A 25,419-nucleotide genomic window follows, 5' to 3' on the forward strand; every position below is an offset into this window, starting at 1 on the left:
ATGACACGGGACGACTTCATTCAAGAGCACATCAGACCGTTCGCCAAACACATCATGGTGGACGGGAAAGATGTGGCAGTTATTGTGGTTGATAGAACGTACATATACATTAAGAAGAGCTCGAACTATGCGTTCCAGAAGCGCTTGTTTAGTATGCACAAACATCGTCCACTTGTCAAACCTATGATGATCGTCGGCAGTGTTGGGTATGTGCTTTCTGTGTTGAGTCCTTACTGTGCTAAAGATTCCCATGCTGTGATTACGGACAAAATACTATTTGCTGACGTTGAAGAGATGCGTGCCTGGTTAAAAGAAGACGAAGTATTCGTCATAGACCAGGGTTTTAGAGACTCACCGCAGCTACTGGAAGACCTTGGATTCCATAATCAAATACCGTGCTTCCTTCCAAAAACGCATAAGCAACTAAAGCAATGAAAGCCAGTCTCGTATGGTAACAAAAAAAAAAAAAAAAAAAAAAAAAAAAAGAAAATGTCGAATCCGCCAATTCCAGAATGAAGAGATGGAAAGCCCTAAAACATGTTGTACCTAATACCCACATTCCATTTATTGGGGAATATGTACGAATTGGTTGCTCGCTTTGCAATACATTTCGATCTCCACTCATACTTGACACCACCACGACGAGTACATTGCACGAAGGATGCGGGCTCTTCTTCACAAAGAAAACGATCTCCAAACAATGATAAACGAGAAAGGTTGGGACCACGAGCGCAGCAAAATGAAATGGGCTCTAATGGATGCAGCAGATCTCCCGAACTTACTTGTATTGTTCGAAGAGATTTGCGTGAACAAACCCTCAGCGTATACCAGCTCTTAATATGCAAAAAGCTATATCGGGGACCATGTGGACACTGGAGGCGCCTATGAATTTTTCTTAATCAGCAAGAAGATGATGTCATTCGTATTAAAATTCAGTGTCACCACACGGGTTCCCGCACCTACACTCTCTGGATAAAGTACGATGTTGCTGATATTTTGGGATGGTACTGCCAGTGCAAGGCCGGTACCAGGGCGATAGGCTAATGTGTTCACGTAGCTTCGGTCTTGTAATACCCTGGGTTTCGTACGCACGACCCAACGGCATATCATGGACCTGCATCGTGTGAGGAATATGCCAAAGATTCACAGAGTAAGGTAGATGATGACTGGACTACAATGCAGAAGACGATTATACATTCTTCAGACGATATTTAACCCCGATGTCTTCACATATTTTCCTTTAATAGTTTTATGTTTGCACAATTAATTTTGTTGTTGCTTCCCATTAAATTCATATCATACGTGTGACTTAAATTGCATACTTTTATTTTTAAAAATAGTGGGTTTCCAGAACAAACTGAGTTTGTAGTATGTTCAAGTAGACACATCAGATTACAGTTTGGCATATTTTTGGTGATGTTCTGAGTGTCACCACCAGCGCTCTATTGTTACTACAACTCCGAAAACGAATATTGATGGCGAAATACAGGTTCACCGAACACGCTCTTTCCTGAACAAATTGCCCTCATAGTGTAAGAAATACATCTGTGGTCTTGCCATTTGGTTATTTTATATATATATATATATATATATATATATATATATATATATATATATATATATATATATATATATATATATATCAGAAGAATAAAACATTATTACGATTCTTTCCGTCATGTTGATGCCTTCCACGCAAATCCGTTTATTACGCACCCACCAAGACTTTTTGAAGGTTGGAGTGAGGGTGTAACTTCCGGACGCTCTACAGAGACAACCGGGAATGATCTCAACTTAATCTAAACGACCTTTCACGCGGAATATCGTGTAGATTATAGGTATAAACTTTCATAACAATCCATTCCTAGGCAGGAAATTGCCCTTATCACGACCCATCCTTTTTATATCAAAAGAATATGATTCTTTGAAAGCTGAAGTTATTGAATTTAAGATTGAACAGAAAAAATATCTGTAACATGTATAAAAGCACCAACGAATTAAGGAAGCCTATCAACATCTTACTTGTATATTAAAGAGAGCGGACGGAACAATTGTCACGTAAATGAAAAATATTTTGAGTAGGTGCAAAGATTTCTTTGGTAATTTTCTAAACAGCTGTCGAAACATAATGTTCATTTAGAAGAAATTGAGCAAACATAAATCTCCGCGTGTAGATGAAACTTCTGCTGAATTTAAATTTTAGCTGAAGCGAAAAATGTGGAATGCTATATTCAAACTCATTCTTCTCATCTGGAACAAGGGGGAATTGTCACAAGAAAAATGAAATGAAATCTTTCAGTTTTACGTCAAATGATTATGCCGGTTAGGCTAAAGGAGACGGTGATAATGAGAAATGAATAAAATGGTGGAATGAAGAAAGTGGGAGGAAACGGGAGAACCCCGGTAAAACCCACGAGCGCGGTGTTTGTCCACCACAAAGTCCATACAGCGCGACCTGGTATCGAACCAGGAACCCTAAGCACAGGAGGTGAACGCTCTACCACTGAGCCACCGCGCGAATTGTCACAAGAGTAGAAAGAATAAATCATTGCTCAAATTCATAAGAAAAGCAACAAAACTGACTGTACTAATTATCAAGGCATTTCTCTTTCGTCAACATCCTATAAAACCCTTTAAATCATTATGTTTGCGAAATTGACCTCATACGCAGATTAAACAATTACAGGTTACACTAGCCAACAGTGAAAATGTAACTGGAATGAAATAAATATTTCTTAACTATATCAACCACGCTGATAACGGAAACGACAATTAAACACTCGAATTAGCTCTCGTTTCCAAGTTAAAACGGGGAAGTGCATTTAATTATAATTATTATATTTTATTAACATTCATTGTCAATCCCTTCTCATATAGGCTTCGAAATCCCGCTGATGGTAGACAGACTGATTAAGTTTCTTGCAGGCAACAATAGCTGTGTGTATTTTGTCGCTATTTTTAGTCCGGGTTCCTTGTAAAAAGGGGATGGGAAAAGGGAAGAGGAAAGGAGGGGCGGAACACGTTTCATTTAAGCGTATTACAGTCTCTTACATGCTGTGTTCTGTTCGTATACTGGAGGCAAGTGTTACTGAAGTGTAGTTAGTGCGTGTGATCATCGTAATACCTGTGATTCAATATGCCTCGCAAATGTGTAAACAGTGCTGACAATTTTTGCTACATTTCTGGATACGCTACATTGAAAGTGCAAAGGAGGACAATAATGCCATATGTTAGGAAGGGGATACGGACAAATCTCGCGTGACCGAAACCTCGCCGCCCAAAACCTCGCGGGACAAAATCTCGCCGGGCCAAAACCTCGCCGCCCAAAACCTCGCGTGGCCAAGACCTCGCCGCCCAAAACATCGCGTGGCCAAAACCTCGCCGCGAATGAAACTTTTCTTTAAAATTTACCCAATGAGTTTCTTAATGTGCAATTCCACATTACAAGTAATAATAATAATAATAATAATAATAATAATAATAATAATAATAATAATAATAATAATAATAATAAGAAGAAGAAGAAGAAGAAGAAGAAATAAAACATCGTGTGCGTGGGCTTTCTCGGGTTATTCCCGTTTCCTCCCACTTTCTTTATTCGATTATTTCCTTCATCCTGGTCATCTACGTCTCCTTTAACCTACAGGACATAATCATGGGACGTCTTAAAAACTCATATTATTTCATACTTTCATAAATATTATTAGATTTTTGCTAAAATTTTAAGTTTTTGGATGTTCTAAAGTTCACGAAACCAACACCGTTAGTTGTTATTACTTTCCTTATGCAGACTTTCTTTCCCTATAACCAGTTTAAAAACACCCTGTCGCCCTACCTTCACATTGAAATCCTCTAATACAGAAATAGAATTTTCATATGTTATCGCGGGACTTGGTCAAATACCCGTGATACTTCTTCTGAAACAGCGTCTTTCATACCGTCATCCTTATCATCTGTCGGAACATTTACATTTTGGTCAGGCGAGATTTTGGATATGGCGATATTTTGGGGCGTGAGGTTTTGGAAGACGTGATTTTATCAAGGCGAGGTTTTGGCCCGCGAGGTTTTGGCCCGCGACGTTTTTGGCGGCGAGGTTTTGGCCCGGCGAGATTTTGTCCCGCGAGGTTTTGGGTGGCGAGGTTTTGGCCAGGCGGGGTTTTGGCCCGGCGAGATTTTGTCCCGCGAGGTTTTGGGCGGCGAGGTTTTGGCCAGGTGAGGTTTCGGTCCGGCGAGATTTTGGGCCGCGAGGTTTTGGCCAGGCGAGGTTTTGGTCCGCGAGGTTGTCGCCGCGAGGTTCTGGCCGCGAGATTTTGTACCCAAACCGTTAGGAAGGCGTACAGACAGTATTTTGGATGTAAAATCGGGGGCCAGGACAAGCTCTGGGCTCCTCATTTATGTTCCATATCTTGTGTCTTGCGTCGTCATTCGTGGTTGAATTGTAAAAGATCTTCCATGGACTTTGCTATAACCATGATCTGGCGAGAACCATCAAATTATGTGAATGATTGTTACTTTTGTATGACAATTATATTAACATATGATATTTGCAAGAAGAAAAAGTCTTCCTTGATATATCCTGACTTCTTTCCTGAAAATTGTGGTGCTGTACGCAATGAGCGCAGTGAACGCTTGCACCAGCTAATTTCGGCCATGGAAATTAGATACCGGGAATAGTGGAGTGCATTAATGCTAGCTGATTATTGCTGGACATTAATCAGGGAATCGCCTGCAGAAAATTACAAACGCCAGGCAAAGCGGTTGCGCCTTCTGTTACCTTCCTTCGAGAGATAGCAGCAAGGTAAATATATGTATAAGTTTATATACAATCAATAACTTAGTTACCGTAACTTCAAAACGAGAGCTTATCTTGCATTTTCATTAACAATTTCGTTATCAGCACACCCGAAAACATAAAAATTAGCTGTTTTCTTGCTAGTTACAGAAAACAAACTAAAATTTTGTTGACCTGTTATCAGTGCAGATTTAGGCGTAATCGATCAACTATTGACCAGATATTTACCATTCGTTGAATACTCCAAAATAAATAGAAATAGTTTACTATGCTAACGGAAATAGGCATTAATCTATGTATAATCTTTTCTCTGTGCTTGTGGCATTATTTATGTATCGTGATTGTAGCGTGAGACAAGAATTATTGAGTTAAATGATTATATTTATGCAGCAAGACACCGTTCTCCTTATTTAACTCAATGGTTCTTGAGTTACTGAAAATAAAATCGTGCGATAATCACGGTTGGAGGGATAAAAATTTAAAAAGTATTCCTGTGCCGTCGCGGTCGCTATCTCCCTCTCGAAACACACTCTTGCTGTTATTATTGGCTCAGCCCCCACTTGAGATGAAGTTTCGGAATAACCTTCACTTTCCTCAAGAAATTATACCATATTTTTTCTTCCAAATAAAATAAACATTGAAATTACGAGATATTCGCATTAACTAACATCTGCTCTGTAAAAATAAATCTATACGTCCAAAATTAAGTACCTGCTCGTTATGCCTATAGGACTGGTTCATATCAAAGAATTTAAATGAAAAGTTCGAGGAATTGGTATGGAGATTAATTATTTATTACAAATAAATATTCTAATTTAGGAAGTGGGATAATGGGTATAATCTCAGGACGCCACTCCGTTCCTATATGCATCCGAATCTCCTGCTTGCCTTTCACCAATAACTAATGGAGAAAGGAAGAATTCAAGCTAACTTATAATTTTTCTAATTCAATAATTATTCAAATTCTTTCTAATCAAGAAGGGGAAATATGGGTTACAGTAATCACTCAACTATGGACCGTACTCCTTAAATTTCAAAGACTGGACCTTGACTCACAGGACAGTCTGGCCTACCCCTGAATCTGAGACTCCAAATTAAGTCTACCACAAGGATTCTATATCTATCTATCTATCTATCTATCTATCTATCTATCTATCTATCTATCTATATATATATATATATATATATATATATATATATATATATATATAGGATAGGTTGGTCTTTGGGATAGGTTGTTAGCCTTCACTCCACGGCTCTGACTAAATTTCGTTGCACTCAAGGAATGAGGAACTAGGTCAACACTCACTCTCACACTTTCCTGCATGAAAGTTGCAATGAGAAAAAACTTCTAATCATTCATAGCACTTAATTGTGCTAATAAATACATACGCAGGGGATCGAACCCAAACGCATTCGAATTCAAATAAAAAGTTCCTCCACCACTAGGACGGAACCAATTCCTAAGTCTATTCGAGCGTCACTCACATCCGACATAGACCCCATAGGAAGCTTACTTGCTTCCATTCTAATCAACCAATAAATGACCCAAGTAACCTCTGTTATAGGGGTAGGATCAAACTTCTAAAAAATAAACTTAATTTCTAATTCCCTAACATGGTTTAAACTATCTTACGGCCAAAGCCCGATTGCTTTAGCGGACATCTGTATTGTAGCAGAATCTCTAATCTGACTACGTACATTAACTAACTAGACGGGATTCTCTCCAAACTTCACACAGTGAAGCGGACTGGCTTGCCGAGATCCTATACTCAAGGACTCCTACAACGCACAGCAGCGAACAAAAAGACAGGCTGCCTTTTATATACTTTGCCCTGCTCAAAAATAGCTACAGAAATTCCTTTGAAAATTTTTAGCGCCAACTACTCTAATGGAAAATTTCAAGCAAGAGAAACACAATATAATGGGATTCTCTGCTAGCCTCCTCGACAGGCTTCTAAACGGCAAAAAATTAGTATGTAAAAATCAACGTTAGGAGCTAGCTACCTGTAAAAAATAATATAATTAAATCTTAAGTATAGGGAATAAGTCTCTAATATATACACATATATAAATATGAACATAAGTAAATACCTATTACTCTACACCATTAATCTATATTATAAAATTGAAAGTGACTATGTTTGTGACCACTGGCGCAAATCCCGGGAAGACGAGGGGGACATGTCCCCCCAATCTTGGACCTGGGAGGACTGTTCCCCCCAATAATCTTACTTAAAAAGTGCTTTTTGGGATAAGTGTGATGATTTGTGTCCGACTGCCACAAAGGAATGTAAGATGAAATTCATTTCTTTTGCTTTTTAAGTTTTCCAAAACAATTGTCAGATCGTCATATACGTAAGTATTTTAGTGTGTGAAATATTACCTCAAAGAACAGGAAGACTAAACATTTATTTAGAGTACGCTAATATCTAAGAAATCTATACATACTAGAATTCAATGATTACCTTTTGTGGTTTTCTTGAAATATTGATATTTTGTTTCTTTAACCTTTATACAGAAAATATCCTAATCAGTTTCCATAGTGCTAGTCTAATGCGATAAATGTATTTTTAAGCCAACAATATGAGATTTTTGATGATTGAAACAATGTTTTGTGTATTTTTTAAAGGTTTCAACGTTACAATTACACTTTATCTCTCTGTTAACAGTTCGAAAAAATGTTATCGTGAAGCTAGTTTTTCGGATCCTCGATAAATTTCCAGTTGGTTAACTGAAAGATGAAATTATCAAAACTTTATATACTATAATTATTTATTGCTGTCAGGTGGTGGTAGAATATACCTAGATATAACACTATTTATTTACTGATAACCTAATCTAATCGTCATAGAGCTGGCCCTTAGTCTCAAGAATATTTATTATATTTTCTATTAGTTAATCTACTAATTTAGGGATGCGCTCGAGTCGAGACATGTCTCGAATCTCGACTCGACTCGACTCGAATTCGAGTCGAGATTCGAGTCGAGACATACTTTGTAAAATTCGAGACGAGTCGAGACAAACGTATTTCTCGACTCGAATTTTCGAGTCGAGACACGAGTCGAGTCGAGACGGCTCTTAAAAATCTCGACTCGACTCGAATGTCTCGAAAATCTTTCTATAATTTTTAATATTATTTTGAAGAAAGTATTCACTCAGAAACAGCCTTGAAACCAATTCCAGCTTTTATTCCTTTAGAAAGGTACAGAACGCATAAAATTAATAGTTAATCTTTAAAGATCAAGATTTAATTTTCAGCTCAATTCAGTTAATTAGAACTAATAGTTAATGTCGTTGTATTTGGTTGTACTGTAAATATAATGATAATAATAATAATAATAATTGATTATCTAGTTTGTATAAAACTATTATCCGTAGTCTAAATCTAGTTTGTATAAAACTATTGCGATACAGTGAACTTCATAAATTCTCTGAATGAGCAGTTGGTAGTCTATAGTAATTTAGCATAGTTATAATTATTGTGTTTTCGTTCCCATAAACGCAATAGGGTTACGTAACTTTTGGATTATTCGCTTGCCCAACTATTCTGAGGCTTTAATATGTTGCAGCATATCACGAGCTACGGTTAATATACAATGTAACATTTGTTGTACATCACATATTATGATACGAGACTATTTTACGTAGTATATCTTATCTAATATAAATAAAATAAAGAGTTTGTTTGTGTGTTTGTCTGTCTGTCTGTGCGACCTGGGGACCAGACGAGTGGACCGAGAGTTCCCAAAATTTGGTCACGGGTACCTTAGTCCAGGCCCCAGATCAAGACGAAGCGTTTTTTTTTTAAATTTCGAACCAGGGGGGGTCTCGGGGGAGACGTTTACTGGGACCGACCTGGGGACCAGACAAGTTGACCGAGAGTTACCAAATTTTGGTCACGGATACCTTGGTCCAGGTCCCAGTCTAAGGCGAAGCGTTTTTGTCAAAATTGGAACCAGGGGGTCTCAGGGGGGCGTTTAGCGAGACATGTAGTAAAAGTAATCCAAATTGATCGACATTAGTGTCAAATCCATAGTTTTCACGGTCGCTGAGATCAATGGTGACACTTCCATCAGCGATGACTTGCAAATTCAGCTACTACTGTATGCGGGCCGGGTGTCAGCGGGTGAGGGATACCGAGACATGTATAAATAGCCCATATTGATTGATACTAGTGTCAAATCCTTAGTTTTCGCGGTCACTGAAATGAATGGTGATACTTCCACAGGTGTTGACTTCCAAATACAGCCCCCATGCGAAGAATGGGTATATTAAGCTAGTATTACAATAAATGGACTGCTTGGATGCCAAGAACTAGTACAGATAAGTACCATCCACTTCTATGAATAGGTATTTTTTAAAAGGATTTTTGTAAACACTAAGTTATAAAACAATGAACTACATACAGTAGTTATGGTTTTGGTTCCCAACATAAAAGAAATATGGATTGTTCATGAGATATTGAACTTCAACTTTCACTCCTGGAAAATTTCAATTTTGGAGTTAGGTCACTTGGCATCAAGGCAGTTCACTGTAAGATAAATACATTCCGCACATTAGTAACATAGTTGTTCAGGGGCCTTCGATTTCCATCCTCTCAAATGAAAGCTGAACGATTGCTTGATACATGCTGACTATATAGGAGAAATAGTGTATTAAGTTTTCGAGCTTTGGTGCGTATCCGTATTTACACTCTGATATAACTTTAAGTTCACACTCAAATCGAGCTAATTGTTTAATGCATTTCGAAAGCTTTTGTTTTTATGCAGCTCATTAAGGAAAATCTATTTCATAATCGTAACACTTATGTACTAAGAAACTATGAACGTAAAGTGGACTCGACCTAGCCCCGTGGCCGCTGTGACTCAGTGGCACAGCTCTCACCCTTGGTGTGTGAGGACTCTGATTCTGTGTGTGTGTGTGAACTCCGCGGCTAGTGTATGCGTACAGAGTCGGAAGCGGTATGTATTGTTTATACTACTTACAACGTTACCCCCCACATAAAATATAAATTCTTCCTTTCTCCCTTCTCTTTTTCGAATACAATGAACCGACTCTTTTGCTGAAGAACGATGCTAAAAGAAAATTGAAACATCTGTGTCTAAACTTTCTTTGAAGCGCAGTCTTTTGTATTTGTAAGGTTTTGCGAGTGTTTTCGAGATAGCCAAATTTTTACCATGGACTCCTGCTGCGAACTGACCGTGAGTAAACACCCGATCTCGCTGTGCTCAATTTCTCTCGCACACGTGAAATGGGTTTGTTGTTTCCAAAACAAATAGGAAGTTACCTTGTGCTTTTGCATTTCTGCACGCACACAGGTACCATTGTTGTTTTAATGATCAGAAGAAATATCAAAACCATCCGATATATATGATACAAAACAGCTAACAGAGGGAGGCAAAGATAAAAGTAGGCCTATACCAAGTTTTTCGCGTGGTACCATTATGGAGAATAAATATTTGATAAAGTCACGTAGATGCGCTTAAACCTATTCCATCTGTCCTTATAATTTTTCTGGTCTCATCAATTTCTCAGGAGAATACGTACAACATCTGTCCAAATTCCATATATATTCTTTCTAAACTAATGAGTAAACTCATTAAGAATACCAACTGATATCAATAAACAGGAAAGAAAACAATACTTTATACTTCTATCATTTGGTACACATCTCTATGAAGCACAGCTTGTTTCTTTTTGAAATAGCTCCTTCGTGTCACAGCTGTGGTTAGTTTTGTTTTGTGTTAGGATGAAAGAGAGAAATGCAACATTTGCTTCGAGGTGAAGTTATATATATTATTAAGATGAGCGGTGATAAGCGAGGTTTAACAAAGAGTGCCTTTCGGATGCACAATTTAACGGGTAGTTGCAGTCCGTGTTGAGAATCAAACCAAAGATATGTAAGACATGTTAATATTGAGCTCTTTTGTGGTAAAAGTGAACTTCAGAAACACACAAAAGACTTGAAACATCAAGCTAATGTAAAGCAATTGAAAAATAGCCTACCTATCGCTGCATCTTTTCTGTGGCTAGAAACATGCAGTGTGTAGCAACAAGAATCGTGTTAAGGACTTTTTTTTCGAACATAACATTCCCTTCCACACCATAAAAGACAATATAATGTTTGTTAAAAGAAAGTGCACATAATATTTTTAAATTTTGTTTGTGATCCTATCATGCATAATTATAAATAATGCCTTTCATACTACGAGAATGAGTTCAACTATACGTCATGGCCCCTCTAAAGCGGGGCCGCGGTGGCTCAGTGGTAGATCGTTCACCTCTGGTGCTTGGGGACCCTGGTTCGATCCCAGCTCGTACCAAGTGAACTTTGTGGTGGACAAACACCGTGTGCGTGGGTTTCCTCGGGGTTCTTCCGTTCCTCCCACTTTCTTCATTCCACGATTTCACTAATTTCTCATCATCACCCCTCTCCTTTAGCCTAACCGACATAACCGTGGGACGTAAAACTCAAAGATTTCACTTCATTTTTTCCCTCGAAAGCGATATCTTTCAAAATTATTTATTGTTAGATATTGTAAATTTACGGTATCTATTTTAGTGGACGGGAAATTTTGCATCTAATCGGATAATTTCATGGCTTCTAACAGGAATTCGCAGTTACGAAATTTGCATCACTGTCTTTTGAAAGGTGCCTAGAAAAAATACTACTAGAAAATAACTGAAAACACAACATGGATTTGATAGCCAAATTCACGTCATCTTGGTGCGTCATCATTTTTCTTTAAATATTTGTATTTAGTATTAGATTAGAGTTTAGTGTCCCTTTCAGCATCAAGGCTATATGAGACGTGAACTTACAAATTAACGTGGGTTCAGAACCACAGGAGTTCCCATCGGAAATCGAACCTAGGTCTCCCGCACCAAAGACGCGTACGCTAATCATATGGACAAGGGTGTTCGATATTTAGTAATGTGTACATAAAGTTGTGAAATTGCGCTTGTATAATGGAATGCAATTCCTTCTACTGACATAAACCTTCACAATACTTAGCTGGACAAAGTATCTTTAAAAAGAAAATGTCACTCTTTATGTTTCAGTTCCTGGTTCGACTGAAGGATGGAACAAATTGCAATGAGCGTTTTTGGATCCTACTTTGTGTAGTTGATTCATCATAAACTTGGTATTTGATACGGATATGAACTATTACACTTATTTGGTGTTTATTTCTAAATAATAAGTCCTAATACAATTTCATAAAGTTGTAATTCTTCTTTAGTTTGTATCACTTTACACAATAACAAATCCAAAAGATGTGTTGTATCGGTGCAGTACCAGTTTATCACGTTTTTCAAAATGTTCCAAAACACAAAGAATAATCTTTAATTTCTGATACTTTGGTCGTCACAAATTACAATTTTATAATGTAGTCAATGTTTATAATTACTGGGCAGTTGGGCGTTTAAACTAATGACATCATAATAAAGTCAAAACCCTAATTTTGAGTTGAATTGATTCTGATTTTAACGTCCCGTTCAGCAGCGAGGCTATGTGAGACGTGGACCTACTGATTAACGTGGAATCCGAACCTCATGAACTCCCACCGGGAATCAAGCCCAGGTTTCCCACGCCAAAGGCAAGTATGCTAACCGTTAGCCACGAATGAGCTCCACCATAATTTTAGTGGGCGATAAGAAATATCTCGCCAGTGCTTTTACAATAAATAAAATTTTATAAGTATTAAAGAATAGTGGTAAGAGATTTTATAATAGCTCATTTATTTATGAGATATGAGTATTTTGAAAAAAAAAAAAAACTAAAGAATAGGTTGGCGGAACCACAAAAGACTCGTAAAATAAACTTTCTTAGAAATACATACGCACCTTACTCACCTTTTATAATTGCTATGCTTACGTTCTCCATAAAAACAGAAATTCTCTTTTAGTGATACTTTACACAAGATCATGAAGTGGGTTCAAATTTAATTAAAGGCAAAATACAATACAATAATCCACAAATATTGCCTCAAGTGAGTTTAAAGATTTCTAAACACTAGTGCGAAACCGGGCTCTGCCGTTGCGATCGATTTACAGGTCTTGAGACGAAAGTAAGAAGGGTCTTACGCACACAGTAAGTAAAAACAATTAATATGCCGGTAACTTTCCCCCAAATGGGTGTATCTTAAAACTAATCTCACCATTATTTTTCTAATTAAATTCTAGCCCGAAATTATGTATCATATTACCCTATTCCCATTTTGAAAACTTGACCTTAATTCAAAATGGCGGATTTGAAGATGGCTGCCATCAAGGTCATATCTACCATACGACTTCCCCCCAGGATTTATATGTATCCACATGGTTTTTCTTCACTTTTCTTCATTAACGCTCCGTTTACAAAGGGTAGTAAGGGACTTCTGTGGTAATCTCTAATAACCACATCACAACTCTTAAAAGTTATTTAAAAAAATAGAAAACATGCACCATGGCAAAAATTTGTCATCACAAGTAATGATGCATACATGCCTTCTATCAGCAAAAAAAGTTTCATTGAAATTGGAGCCGGACATTTGAGTGATGTCCCTTGTGGGATGTGATTGAACGTGACGTCAGAACACATCGCCCCCCTTCCCGGAATTTACGGGAATTAGGTGACTGAGTGAGCACATGTGGTGCCAGCTCTCTCCAGCGACCTATCAAGGATCATTGCGTGTATGCCAAGACATGTCGCCGTTTTTATCCATGCCAAAAGTCGACATACTGACAATTAGGTAGGTAGTCATGATGGTCTGGCTGATGTGTGCGTCTATTTTAACTCGTACATTTTGTCTCGACTCGAATTTCGAGACGTCTCGACTCGAATTCGAGTCGAGTCGAGACAGAGACTGTCGAGTCAAGACAGAAACATATTTTCGAGTCGAGACACGAGTCGAGACAACATTTTCTCGAGACGAGTCGAGACAGGCTTAAATCTCGACTCGACTCGACTCGAATGCATCCCTATACTAATTTCTTTGAAATATTTTGAATATATGACGAAAGAGTGTAAAGTTCAAAGTTCAAAAACATTATGTACAGTATGCTCGTCTTAATCAATAGATTTCTTTTTTCCTGATACACTGGATACCGCGTGAACCTGAAATTAATATTAAACGAATTACGTAGCTAAACATTTCAATATTACGGATTTTGGCTAACTTTAATTCCAAATTTTCTGTGGAAAGATTGTATGGAACGCAAAACGGCGTTAGAACGGAGAACACAAAAAGGATCCTAATTAAAAGAGATCGTCGACAAATTTAACGCCTGGTCAAGAAAATCATTTTTAAGAATACAGATCTGGTGTGGAAATGTTTCTCGTACTATGTCTTAGAGCTACTCATATAGGTGAATAGGAACATGGACCAGCATTAAGGGTTTTCACTACAGCGAAATTAAACTACCGCTAATTTTAGAATTTTTCTGTAATATCTTCAAAAGAAATAAAAAATATTCGAAAGCAGACACTTACTAAACTAGATTGTACAATATGAATGCATATGCTTGTAATTTAACTAAAATACAATGACAATGCTAAAAACAATCTTCTGAATAGTGGACTGTATAGGCTTCATTCGTATAGCACATGAATGCAACCAAATATAAATTCACTGTGTTTAAATGATTACAACTTTAGTTTGCACAGAAAAATAACACACGAGAAGAAACATATGTAAGGTAATTTTAGTTCTAACTGCTTGTAACAACGATGACTAATTGTTCAAACTATGTATATTGTATGATCTTCGACCATGATATATGGTCCACTAAAAACTGCATGTTCTTGCCTCCACACTCACACTGTTCACTAAACAATAGAAAAGCGTTGAGCAACTTAACACTGTTACCAGCTAAAGGCACACACACTGTCAAATACACAAATAATCACAAATATAGACAATACGATTTTGCATGTGATGCCGTTATCACAACTCATCTATCTGCTTTCGATTTGCAACTGTAGATACATTTAGCATTTTTGGGGGGTTCTGTAAGTAGCGGCATACTAAAAGCAGATAGGTGAATTGCTGTAAAGGTATCACATGTAAAATCGTATTGTCTAGTTTACTACGTTTCTGCTTTTCGAATATTTTTATTTCTTTTGAACATATTACAGAAAAACCTTAAAATTAGCCGTAGTTTAATTTCGCTGTAGTGAAGACCCTTAATTGGGACTCTCTCAATGTCAAGATATTGATATTTCATTAGTAATTCTTAAAGAAAATGTTGAGGATAGTTCCGTCTTCCAAGATGATGACACAGAATGAGGTGTTTACTAAGACTTAAAGGTCGAAGCTCTTGTACATGGGTTGAGGAGCATTCTGCTACCATATCGCGTGTGGATTAGCATACAAAGTCACCAAATTCTGCTCAACTCAAAATGTGCCATACTATCTCAACCAGCGAATCAACGTAGAACTATGTACTTTGCTGGAACTACAGAATGTACTGAATACCGAGTGGACTCAGATCAGAGTGTGCAACACTTTGTGGAGTTACTTTCAAACAAACAGAAATCCAGCAGTTATCCACGTCAGAGACGGTGTTATCTGGAATTAGATAAATTCTCTGAGGGAATGGTAAACGTTTTGTCTAAGTGCCATTGTTTGAAACGTGCGAGAAACAATAGTTGTTTATTTGTTCAGAAAATAACTTAATTTGATCGTACTTAAATATAAATTTGATTATTAAACATGTTACGTATGAACAACGAGCAAAAAGGACGGAGGAGGATGGAAGGTTTCTGAAGGGGGCCAAGTAAACAAGGTTGGGAACCCACTAGTTTAGACTAATTCGGTAGGGGTGACTCATCTGGTAGTGAATTACCGCCGACATAGCTCTAAGTTTCATCGTAGCACGCAATCGTCCCCACCTGACACATAGACTGGTTTAATGGACAAATTTGTTCTTCGTATTGCAAAATGGTAAATAGAATCACTTCTGTGATTCACGATTGAAGTAAGAGCCTAGAGTTCTAAAAATGAATAATTATCAAAAAGATCTAAGGTCCTAACATCCCATCCCTTTAATTTTTTTTATCTAATATATAAAATTGAAAGTTACTATGTCTGTGACTTCGTATCACTTGAACCACCGGACCGATCTCGATCAAATTTTTAACGTTGATAAGATTAGGACCTGGGATAACTAGTTTTTAATCTTTTCACTTGGACGGTAGAACTTAGAGGAGAGGGAGATATATGAAATAACCCTTGAACCACCTGAGTGATCTCGATCAAGTTTTCAATATAGACGATGTTCAGACCTGGGATAGTTTTTATTATTTCAATTTGACGGTGCAACTTAAGAGGAGGGAAAGGAGGAGAGATATTTAAAAATGATAGAAAGTGACCGATATTAGTATTGAATCCATAGTTTTCGGGGTCCTGAGATGAACAGTGACACTTCTGATCCCGTTTAAATCCAAATTCAATCCCGGAGGGGGAGGAGAGATATATATAAAATGATCGAGAATGACCAATATTACTAACGAATCCATAGTTTTCGGGGTCTCTGAGACAAACAGTAACAATTCCGATACCGTTTAAATCCAAACTCAGCCTCCATTGCCCATTATGTCCAAAATGAAACGTATTCTCCCCGTGCGAACAACGAGTCTTCTGCTAGTTATAAATAATACTAAGTTTTTATTTTTACTCTAAAAGGGTGAAACACAAAATAGAAGGAATCTATAAATACTTGTTTTCAGTGAAATTTTTGTTTCAAGACTACATGACCATTGTCTACAATGTTGACATAATAAAAATGGGGTCGAAAGGTTTGTTTATTCCTTCTAGAATTATTTAATTGTCAAACATTTAGGTGAAAATGCACTCAGAACTAGAATATGGTGGGATAAAATGAAGAAGCGCGACTAAGACTAAACGAATTAGATAATCCTCCTAAGGTTGAAAGCTACAGTCCTGATTGGTATTAGGAAGGTGGTTCACTTGTACCGAATGTGTTTAGTATTAGTGCTGTCTTCAGTCATTTCACCTTACTGACTGAGGAAAGTCTTCTTTAGTGCATTTTGACTCAGTTAAGCAGAAAAGTAAGCTAATAAATATAAAAAAGAAGAGTATAATAGTAAAAAAGTTTTCCTCCAAGAAACGTATTTTTAAACTTATTGTACTCAGAATGCCTCATATCTCATTTTTAATGGTTGTATACTTTCAGTCAGCGAAAGCAGGTATTGCTCAACGTGCATGGGAGGAACTTCTCAAGCCACATCCAGAGAATTTAATGACGCTGTACAATGGATACAAGAGAGCGGCAGACGACCCTTTGTTTGCATTTGTGGGACCAGAGGATGACACGGATTACAGAGAAAATTTTCTTTGTGATCTTATTCAGATTCGGAGGCACGTCTTCCTAGGTCAGGATACCATAATATTTCAACGACATTCGCCGTACAACAAATTATTTTATTACCAGTAAGTTCTCACTGACAACTTTTGTTTTGACCATAGCTATATCTATTTTTAAATATGTTTCTTCTTTTAATTTAATAAGATTTCAAATAATATGAAACAAATACCTGAATACTCTGAGTTGGATGAATATCTGGATGGTCAAGTCCAGAAGAACCAAGTGTTACGTTACTGCCGCATCTTTTTTTATCGACTATAACAAAAATAAATACAAACGACATGAAACTGCACATTTTCAAACAGTCTCCAGTAGGATATACTAACATTTAAATATGAACTACAAGCAAGGGCGGATCCAGGGGGGGGGGCGATCGGGGCGATCGCCCCCCCCAGAAGAGGAAACTTTCTTATTTTATATGTATAAATAAAACCCATCCCAAAGTTTGGAGCCCTTAAAAGTAGCAGTATGACAACCCACCGCCCCCCCAGAAGTCGGTCCTGGATCCGCCCCTGCCTACAAGTAAATATAACAAGCTGAATAGCTCTTCTTCGACCGAAGGTTTATGGACAATCCCTTATTTACATCATCTGCTCCTTTCCTACCAAATGTTCAAAACTAAAATATATTTGTTTTTCTTCAAATCAAGTTAATTAGTGCGATGTTAAAAAAAACGCTTTTATTAGTACTAGATACTTAATTAGAGGAAAGGGGGTGCGGTGGCTCAGTAGTAGAGCGTTCACCTCCGGTACTTGGGGTCCCTGGTTCGATCCCAGCTCGCGCCGTGTGGACTTTGTGATGGACAAACATCGTGGTCGTGGGTTTACTCGGGGTTCTCCCGTTTCCTCCCACCCTCGTTATTCCCCCATTTCATTCATTTCTCATAATCACCGTCTCCTTTAGACCGACCGGCATAACCGTGGGATGTAAAACTCAAAGATTTAATTTCTTTTCTTTCTTTTTAATTACAGGAATAATCTATTCTATGTTATCTTGGAGAGTGCTGACCTTTTTTTTTTTTTTTTTTTTTTTTTTTTTTTTTTCCAGGAAATTCTGATATCTCAGTTGAAAACAAGTGCGTAACTATGAATATAATCTAAATTTTCATAGGGTGTCACGGCTTTTTACACTAAAAATGTGGGAGCCCTATCTAATGGCAGGACCAGTTCGTCTATATAGGGTAACTAGGCAGCCGCGTAGGGCAGCAATGTTTAGGAGGCAGCAAAGCAAGTTTTCTTTTGTTTGTTTTGCGGAATTTGCAATATTAACCATTATTACAACAAGCTAGTATAAGCATTAAAGCTAGCTACCATATATGATAACAAGCTTCACAACGTACTTGATTGAAATCGAAATCTCTTTTACGTCCCACGGTTATGTCGGCTAGGCTACAGGAGAAGGTGATGATATGTGAATGATATGGCGGAATGAAGAAAGTGGAAGAACACAAGATAACACACGCACATGGTGTTTGTCCATCACAAATTTCACTAGACGCGAGCTGGGATCGAACAAAGGACCCCATGCACCAGAAGTGAACGCTCTACCATTGAGCCATTATGGCTCTATTGATTGAAATCGAAATGACATTTACTTATGTTCAGGTCAGGACGATATTTTTTTATTTAGATAAAAACCATTTTCCTAAACAAAATAAGGTAATGCCGTTAAATCAAGGTGTGCCAAAATATTTCTCACCTAGGGTGTCAAAATACCTAGAGCAGGCTCTGTTGATGGGAAATATTTGAAAGGAGTGTATAAGCTCCCTTCCCACTTGGAATGTGTATATTAATCGAAATGGAATTATGAGAACCGGGGGCGTTACGAAGGCTTATAAGTGGAGGATATAGTGAGTTAATGTGCCAAATGGATACGTATGATGTACCGAATAACGAGAAACAATATCAGATAGTTTGCCTTTTAGTAGGAAGATGCCGGGTTCCATTCCCACTTCAGAGTTCCTGAAGTATTTTCCGCTTGTCTGCAGTTAGATCAAAGTTTTGTACCTTATTCCTTTAATAATACACAATTTTAGATCATAGAATAAGTATACAACTTGTTATGATATAGATTTATTAGGTTGGGCTACCTGGGGACTTTGCCCCCAGATCCTGGAATTTGCTCGGCCTGGAGCCTCGCAATTCTCATATCCCTAACATTAATCTTATGGGATTTCAAGACATGGCCATTTTATTATAACAATTCCAATTTCTTCTAAGGAAAACATCAAGAAACACTGAAACACTTCTTTAATTAACATATATCTACTCTTAAGGGGGAAGACTACTAAATATTTTTCAAAAGCTAAAAATCTTTCTTTTGCCAGTTTTTCGTAAGTGAAAAGAGATAATGAAATGTAACTTACCTCAGTAATAGATAATGTTATACTACACCCGCAAATACGAATAGGAAGAATTTTCAATGTTGCCATCCATAGAAATTACAGCGTGACCACAATTTGAATTACCCAAAAATCTAGGTTATGGCAGCGACTAGAAATATGAACTCAACGGGAATTGATGACTTATCATGCTGTCTGTTCCTGGTTAACTACTTTTTAAATAATATTTGTATTTGTAATAAAGAGTACAAGATAAATATTTTTAATAAACAGTAGAATTAAAATACAAATATTATTTGAAAAATTAATTAACAAGGAACACAGATAGCATGATAAGTCATCAATTGGCGTTGAGTTCATTTTTCTAGTCGCTGCCATAACCTAGATTTTTAGATAATTCAAATTCTGGTCACACTGTAATTTCTATGGAAGACAACACTGAAAATGCTTCTGATTCCTCTTTTCGGGTGTAGAATAACATTATCTATTACTGAGGTAAGTTACATTTCATTATCTCTTTAACTTTAGGGGATTAGAGAAATTGCCATCTTATTTTAACAATTGCAACCCCTATTCTTTTGTCTAACAGCTGTTTTCTTCCCTTGTAGAGAAGTATAAGTAAACACTGAAACGCGTCTTTAATTATTTTAAATGCAAGATCTAAATACCAAATTTCATGTCTCTAATCTTACCGAATTTCGATATATGGTCATCAAATTATAACAATTGTAACCCCATTGGTTTTCTTCCTTCTTCTTTCTTCCTCTCTTCTAGAACAAATATCAACAATGAGAAGTTTATATAGATCAAATTTCATGTATCTAATCTTCAGATATTCAGAGATATGGACATTTTAAGATAATAAATTGCCACTATTCCCCTCCCCTTACACGTCGAATGTCCAAAAATTCTTCCTTAGTGGAACTTGATATCAGAAATCCTATAGCCTGCTCAAATTTCAAGTTTCTAGCTTAAGCGGTTTGGCCTGGGGGTTGATCAATCAGTCAGTCAGTACTTCTTTTATATATAGAGAGATACATAAATACAACATACTTTTTCATAATGACAATGTACTTTCTTTTAAAATTATACTACTACTTTATACGACAGTTCCTAATACTGCTGCTGTAACTATTGCAAGTACAGTACTAACATAAAGAGACCTTTAAAAAAATAAATGTGTTAAAATTTAGTGGTTTTTAGTGTCTTTATGGCATATAATATGAGAGAAACGTGTATGGTAAATATTATAGGAATATGGGAAATACTTTTAACCCCTTTCTATGAACCCTTTTAGGATTTTTGGTAACATTTGTTACCTGGGCTAGTGTCGTCTTTGGCTACTTATGTAGAGTCTATAGCAGGTATTTAAGCCGGCGTTTTATTAGTCAATTCAATGATAGACCAAATAACACCACGGATGCGTTTTGGAATCGGATGGCCAATTTGGCGGCGCTAAGTGGGGGCGCAGGGACGTGACTTTTTAAAAAAATTTTCTTAAGACAAATTTCAAAAAATTTTTACGCCTTTAGTTTTCACGATATCAGATTAGATCTTTGCATAAGGATTGTGTATACGTTTGGGCATTTCACAAATATTTCTGAGATCCCTATGTAAAACCGTGGCTGGGCTCGGGGGCGCAAGTGTTTCTAGGGGGTGATTTTTTCAGAAAAATCTCGATTTTTGAGATTTTTCCGGTTCAATTATACGATATGGACATGCAAGTGATACTGTTGGAAATAATTCGTTATACTGAAGAAAATAAGGTTTGAGCTATGACTCCAGGCCAAATAATAATGACGCAGTGTGTATAAATAGAGAGAGCCTAAATTCATATTTTCAACAATTTTTTCCGCCCTTTATTTTCAAGATACAAGATTAAAATTTTGCACACGTATTAGTATTATATACATAAAGTATTTTTAGAGAAACATTCAGATTCCAATGTCAACTTAAGCTTGGGCCAGAGGGGAAAGTATTTTGGTGGGATTTTAAAAAATCCGGGTTTTCCCTAATTTTCCCGTTCAGGTGTATGATACGAACATATGAGTGGTTCCGTTGGAAAAGGGCTCATAATACTGAAGCAAATGGTGTTTGAGCCATGACTCTAGGCCAAATAGTAATGACGCAGTAAATTTTTATAATATGTAGGCCTATATACAGAGTGTTAATGAACTATAGCGACAAATTTTAAGAGGTGATTTCTCACATCAAAATAAGAGAAAATGTTTGTATGGACCTATGGTGAAAAGTGCATAGTTTCAGAGCTAGGGCTGTCCAAAGTCGCGAGAAAGCCAAGATTTAAGAGGCCCTATTTCGAATCCAAGATACTGTGGATGGTGGTCCTTCTCAGCGTAAAGGAAGTCATGCATACGCAATCCAACAATGCATATTTCATTAATGTTCAATGGGTTTACAGAGTATTCCCTGCAGGGTGAAATTCCCAGACATGCCATCAACCAAATTTTGAGATATGCTCTGACTTTATGATTGGTCCAAAGTAGGCAAACGATAAGCCTTGATATCAGTGAATACGTAATCCTTTGGCGCGATATCGGAAGTGTTAAGAATAGTCATCAGCACGGTCTCTCGTACTCGGGAAAACGCATGGTGAGATGTTTTCTTTCACGCTTATAAGTGAAGAATACGTGAAATATACCGTAAAGAAATACATATCATCACACGTTATTGCGAACACAAAGAAACATGGAGTTTCCGATTCCTAACACTTCCGTCTTCCCTCCGAAGCATTGGATGTCCGTTGTCAAAGTTTACCTCCTGCCTAATTGTACCCTTCTTGAAATCACGGTATATCTGAAGACTCTATTGAAAACATATATGAGAATTACACCCTATAGGGAATACCCTCTATACCTATTGACAATTGATGAAACATAGACTTTTGGATTGTGTATGCCTGACTTCCTTTACGCTGATAAGGACCACCATCCACAGTTTCTGGAATTCGAAATAGGGCCTATTGAAATTTCTCTTTTTCGCGATTTTCGACAGCCCTAACTCTGAAACTATACACTTTTCGCCATAGCTCCATATGGACTTTTTCTATTATTTTGATGTGATGAATCACCTCGTACAGTTTGTCGGTATAGTTCATTAACATCCTATATATATATAAAGAGAAAGAGAGAGAGAGAGAAAGAGCCTAAATTCAAACTTTCATCATTATTCAATTTTTTCCGCTTTTTGTTTTCAAGATACAAGATTGAAATTTTTCACATGTAATATATACGTAACAAAGCATTTTCAAAAAAAAAAAAAAAAAAAAAAAAAAAAAAACTTTAAGATCCCTACGTCAACTTAGACCCGGGCCAGAGGGGCAAAGTGTTTTGGTGGGATTTTCAAAAAAAAATCGGGTTTTCCCTAATTTTTCCGGTTCAGATGTATTATACGAACATGTGAGTGGTACCGTTGTAAAGGGCTTGTTATATCAAAAAACACCGATAATGTTTGAGAGGTGATTCTTGACACCAAGATAAGACAAAAAGTATAGACCAACCTGGGTGCACAAATGCTTCTTTTCGGAGCTATAGGCTACCAAAAACATTACAAAAATAACTTTAAAGGTTCATAGCTCCAAAACCATGTGATATACCGTAATCAGGTCAAGACTTCACTTAGGAACTAGTACATGCCGTATTCAAATATTTACGTTTCAGAATCCTGCGGTACTTCCGCAACAATTTTCATAGAGGTGGTTGGCGAGTACTTCAAATTATATGCACATAGCCGAACTCCCTCTAAAAATTGTTGCGTCAGTACCTCAGTATTCTGAAACATGTATTTTTGGATAGCACATATATTAGTTCCGAAGTGAAGTCTTGACCCGACTACAGCACTGCCGTGTCGTGACAAAACGCTGTAACTTTGGCGGAGCAGTTATGCGAAAAAGAGCCGTAAAGTTTTCATCAGAAAATGTGATCTGTATCGTGTAGAACCAGTGTATCTTGACTTTGGAAACACGTAGTTACATGTAATGTTACGTAAATGCATGTTGTGTGATTAAATTTGGTGAAAATTGATTGGTTGACCATTATTGCCTAGTTACACTGGTTCTACACAATACAGATCACATTTTCGGATGATAACTTTAAGGCTCATTTTCGCAAAACTTCTTCGCCAAAGTTACAGCGTTTTGTCACGACACGGCAGAGCAGGTCCCATAATTTTGGAGCTATGGACCTTTCAAGTTCATTTTTTCATGTTCTTGGCAGCCTTTAACTCCGAAAGAAAGGATTTGTGCATCCAGGTTGGTTTATATTTTTTGTCTTATCTTGGTATCAGAAATCACCTCCCAAACGTTATCTGTGTTGTTTTGAAACACCATATATAGATTGATAAAAATAGACCATCTTTAGACTTCAAAAATTTCTTTCGACCTCATAATAACGTATTTTGTTTAAAAAAATTCAGATCTCTACATGATTCCAGGCCGGCCCAGAAGGGCACAAAAGTTTCGATTTTTTTTCGAAAAATTTCTTGTTTTTTCCCGAGTTTTTCGTTTCTGGTGTATAATAGGGACAAGCAAGTGGTACCGTTTGAAAATATGATCTATTCTGAAAAACACGAGGTATGAAGCATGATCCTACGATAAATAATAAGGAAGCAGTAGCTGTTTGAGTGGAAATCTAAAATTTACATCTAAAAGTGGAAATCCTAAAAGGATTAAAAAGGAGACATGAATTGTTATTCGAAAAGGAAAAATTTTGTCATGTATTAATGTTGTAGCAGCTTTGGTGTTTATCTGACGTTTAATGAAGGAAAAACGAGTGTGGAGTAAGAATATTACAATATTTTCTTTAATATATTTAACATGCTATCTTTTAGAAAGGAATGATCAGTTTCTATGGAATTTGAAATATTTTGTTATATATTAATATTAAGTAGCTTCTAGTGTTCATCTGATCTTTAATATAGGAGATACATGTGGAAGTTAAAATATTATAGGAGTTGATTAAATATCTTAAACCCACTGTTTGTTGTAAGGAAATGACTACTTTGTATGGAAAAAGTAATTTTTTTCTATTATTATGTTTAGCAGGTCTTGGTGTTCCTTCGATATATAATAATATAGAAACATTTTGGAGGTAAGAATAATATAGGTGTTTGTGAGATATTTGTAATTCGTCATACTTTTACCGGATGTATAAATGTTATGTCATGATCTTATCTCCCGGTATAAATGTGATAAACTTTGATCTTGTCTTCCAGTATAAATATGACAAATAAACTTCGAACTTATCTCCCGGCATAAATGTGACAAACTTTGATTTTATCTTCCGGTATAAATGTCACAAGTAAACTTGCATAAACCATGCAACCCGCTTATCAAAGCTGTCATTTGGGTTGCATAAATTTACTATAAAATATTTTAGTAGTCGGGGGTGGTGGTTGTTAAAGAGTACCGAGCATCTAGTTCCTTTACCATTGGATTCAATCCTTATTTCTATGTCTGTTAATCCGTCGGGGTGTTCGTCTGTCCGTTACCTTTCTGTGCTTTGCACGATAACTTTCATAAGAATTTCCGAAAAAAATGAAATGATTTTTTAGCTTAACGTTTAACGTTTATGTCCTTTCAGCTAAAGAGGATGAATGATTAATGGAAGTATAATTGTAAAATTAAATTTTTGTGTTTTCCCACTGCGGATCAAACCCAGGACCATGTATAGTAGAGGTGTACGCGCTAGAGCAGAGAGATTATGAAAATTATTCGATAATAATGAAGCGCGGTATATGTCTTCCTTCCAACTTTTGAAATGAATCTGTTATTGGTCGTTATAGCCTGTAAAATATTAAAGAGTAAAGTGGACATCTCATGTTTCACCTATACAAAAGAATTTAGAGTGTAAACAATTTGACAGATATTCGAGTTTTACAGAAGATAATGCATTATTTC

At 36.8% G+C, this 25,419-nt stretch overlaps 1 protein-coding gene across 1 annotated transcript in view; it reads left to right on the top strand.

The window, feature by feature from the left end:
* The window catches only part of LOC145672552 (putative glutamate receptor), a 41,167-nt gene that overhangs the window by 14,579 nt on the left and 1,169 nt on the right, over window positions 1-25,419 (top strand). Inside the window, exon 5 of the mRNA XM_081741710.1 lies at window positions 16,973-17,229. Within this exon, the coding sequence (XP_081597836.1) occupies window positions 16,973-17,229 (257 nt within the window). The remainder of the gene's footprint in view (window positions 1-16,972; window positions 17,230-25,419) is intronic.

This window comes from Thermobia domestica, chromosome 16 (genome assembly GCF_964235325.1).
Source record: "Thermobia domestica chromosome 16, izTheDome1.hap1.1, whole genome shotgun sequence".
In the NCBI taxonomy this organism is placed as follows: Eukaryota; Metazoa; Arthropoda; class Insecta; order Zygentoma; family Lepismatidae; genus Thermobia; species Thermobia domestica.